Source organism: Vollenhovia emeryi, unplaced genomic scaffold (genome assembly GCF_000949405.1).
Source record: "Vollenhovia emeryi isolate VEMERY1.0 unplaced genomic scaffold, V.emery_V1.0 DF939327.1, whole genome shotgun sequence".
In the NCBI taxonomy this organism is placed as follows: Eukaryota; Metazoa; Arthropoda; class Insecta; order Hymenoptera; family Formicidae; genus Vollenhovia; species Vollenhovia emeryi.
The window spans coordinates 79,003-81,629 of NW_011967039.1; the positions used below are offsets into that span (position 1 = coordinate 79,003).

The window sequence follows — 2,627 nt, forward strand, 5'->3', positions numbered from 1 at the left end:
TCTGCTTTAAAATATACATATATTCTCTCATAAATAAATACATTCTCCGCTTTCAAATACACAAAATACACAATCTTGAACTTGCTCCAACGTATAACCACAGTATAACCAGTAGGGGCACTCGTTCTTTTGTTTCACGTTCGCGCCGATCCGTACTGCGCATCCGACATGTTTTTATAATGACCAATCACAGGATTTTTGTACGTGTGTTAGTGCAAAGTCGGTGTGACATTGAAAAATTCGCAGTGTTGACGAATAACGCGTAAATACTTTTATACGTTGGAGCAAGTAATTACATTAATTACTTTTATTAGAACATTTTTTTCATAGGCCATTTACAATAAATAATGTACGCTAGTTCGTACGCGCCTTTCCTGGATACGATCCTGAAAAGGGCCCAGGCACTTTTAGCCGTTGATACACTGTTGGGGCGATCAAAAACATGGCGGAAAATTGAGAACGCCCAGATCAAAGGTGCCGACAGAGAGTGCCCATACTGGTTATACTGTGGTTATACTGTGCTTTGGGTGCCTGGGTGCACCCGGGTGTAGAATCTGAACGCAGCCTATCGTGGACCGGGCCTAAAGCGTCATTTCCACATCGTGGCAATTTCCATTGTGACGAACCGTGTGGGACGGAGAGTAGACTCGAACGCCTAGTGAGTTTCGCGAGGCCAATGGTTTGCGTGAGTTTTCGCGCTACCTGTTACGAAAGCTCGACGGGCGATACGAGAAGACACGTGTCCCTTGGGCGAATTTCGAGCGTCGGCAGCCGATTTTTCACCGTTCGATCGCGGATGCGCCCGCGTCAACGAGTCGGCCGTGGTCCGGTGCTTGGGGTTCGCGGAAAAGAGGGGCGCGCTCGGGACGTTTTGCGGGACGCGTCACCGAACGCGCTCTCTCGAGTTTACCCGCGCGCGAGCCAAAGGGAAAGCGGGCCGCGAAGCGGCGCGGCGCGGCACGGGGCGGCCATTTTATGTTAGTATGACGTAGAGGCTGGGTGTAGCTTAGCGTTCTTATTGTCGGTCGTGCGCGAGGAAAAAAACTAACGGATCGGTAAGTTCCTGGTAAGTGCCCGGATGTTCGATGATCGCGAACGGTCGGGCGCGAGTGATGTGAGCCCAGTCGGCGCAGCGATCACGCGATTCCCGCGGATAGCCGTGTAACGTGTGACGCGTGGAGGGTAACATTGCTGGACGATAGCCTTAGCGCGCGCGAGAGGGGAGAGCTCGAGCCGCGAGCGACCGAGCCAACTAACGAACGAACGAGCGGTACGGACGGAGCGGCTCCTAGTCCGGTTAGCGGGCGAAAAGTGAAAGTGCGTTCGCCGCGGCGGTGCGTCCGTAGCAGTGCGTGCGAACATGAGCGAGGAAAGCAATCCACGTACGCTGTACGTGGGCAACCTGGACGTCTCGGTGTCCGAGGACCTTCTGTGCGCGCTCTTTTCGCAGATCGGCGCCGTCAAGGGATGCAAGATCATCCGGGAACCCGGCAACGATCCTTACGCTTTCGTCGAGTTCACGAATCACCAATGCGCGGCCACGGCATTGGCCGCCATGAACAAGCGCTCGTTCCTCGACAAGGAGATGAAGGTTAACTGGGCGACCAGCCCGGGCAATCAGCCCAAGCTCGACACCAGTAACCACCATCACATATTCGTCGGCGATCTCTCGCCGGAGATCGAGACGCAGACGCTCAAGGAGGCCTTTGCGCCCTTCGGCGAGATCAGCAACTGCAGGATCGTCCGCGACCCGCAGACGCTCAAGAGCAAGGGCTACGCGTTCGTGTCGTTCGTCAAGAAATCCGAGGCCGAGGCGGCGATCAACGCGATGAATGGCCAATGGCTCGGCTCGCGTAGCATCCGGACCAACTGGTCCACTAGGAAACCGCCACCACCGAGGTCCGAGAGGCCGCGGCATTCCAACAATAGTAAACCCAACTACGAAGAGGTATGTAATCGCGAGACGTCAGATCCGGCCTCTCGGAGTAGCGGAGCTACTCTTGGCCTGCGAACGTAACCGAATGCGTTCGCCCCGCGCCTCACGCAAAACGTTACATTCGTTACATTTTAGACTACGTCGACTACCGTGGAGACTCGGTACGACCTAACGCGTCGACCCGGGACTAGATCAATTTCAACGCTCATTCCTATTGTTCCCCACAGGTTTATAACCAAAGTAGTCCGACCAACTGTACTGTGTACTGCGGAGGTTTTACGAACGGTATCACGGACGAGCTGATAAAGAAAACGTTCTCCCCGTTCGGCACCATCCAAGATATAAGAGTGTTCAAAGACAAGGGCTACGCTTTCATAAAGTTTACAACCAAGGAGGCTGCGACGCACGCTATCGAGTCGACGCATAATACAGAAATCAATGGCAGCATTGTCAAATGCTTTTGGGGAAAGGAGAATGGCGATCCGAATAGTGTCGGCCCCAATGCCAATCATCAGGCTCAACAGGTTAGTCACTTGCGTACTTTGCATCTCTCTCTCTCCCTTTTAAGGCCAATGTCCACGATGCTAGAACTTGGTCCAAGTTCTAGTTTCGAGAAACGTGTAGCCAATCAACTTGCAGCTTTTATGGAATAGTTGCACGTTGATTGGCTACAGATTTCTCGAAACTAGAG

General features: G+C 53.1%; 1 protein-coding gene across 1 annotated transcript in view; it reads left to right on the forward strand.

Annotated features, from left to right (window-relative positions):
- Positions 1-770: 770 nt before the first annotated feature.
- LOC105558612 (nucleolysin TIAR) overlaps positions 771-2,627 on the forward strand; it is a 5,315-nt gene continuing 3,458 nt past the window's right edge. Inside the window, exons 1-2 of the mRNA XM_012006393.1 lie at positions 771-1,948; positions 2,164-2,460. Of these exons, the coding sequence (XP_011861783.1) occupies positions 1,361-1,948; positions 2,164-2,460 (885 nt within the window). The 5' untranslated portion in view covers positions 771-1,360. The remainder of the gene's footprint in view (positions 1,949-2,163; positions 2,461-2,627) is intronic.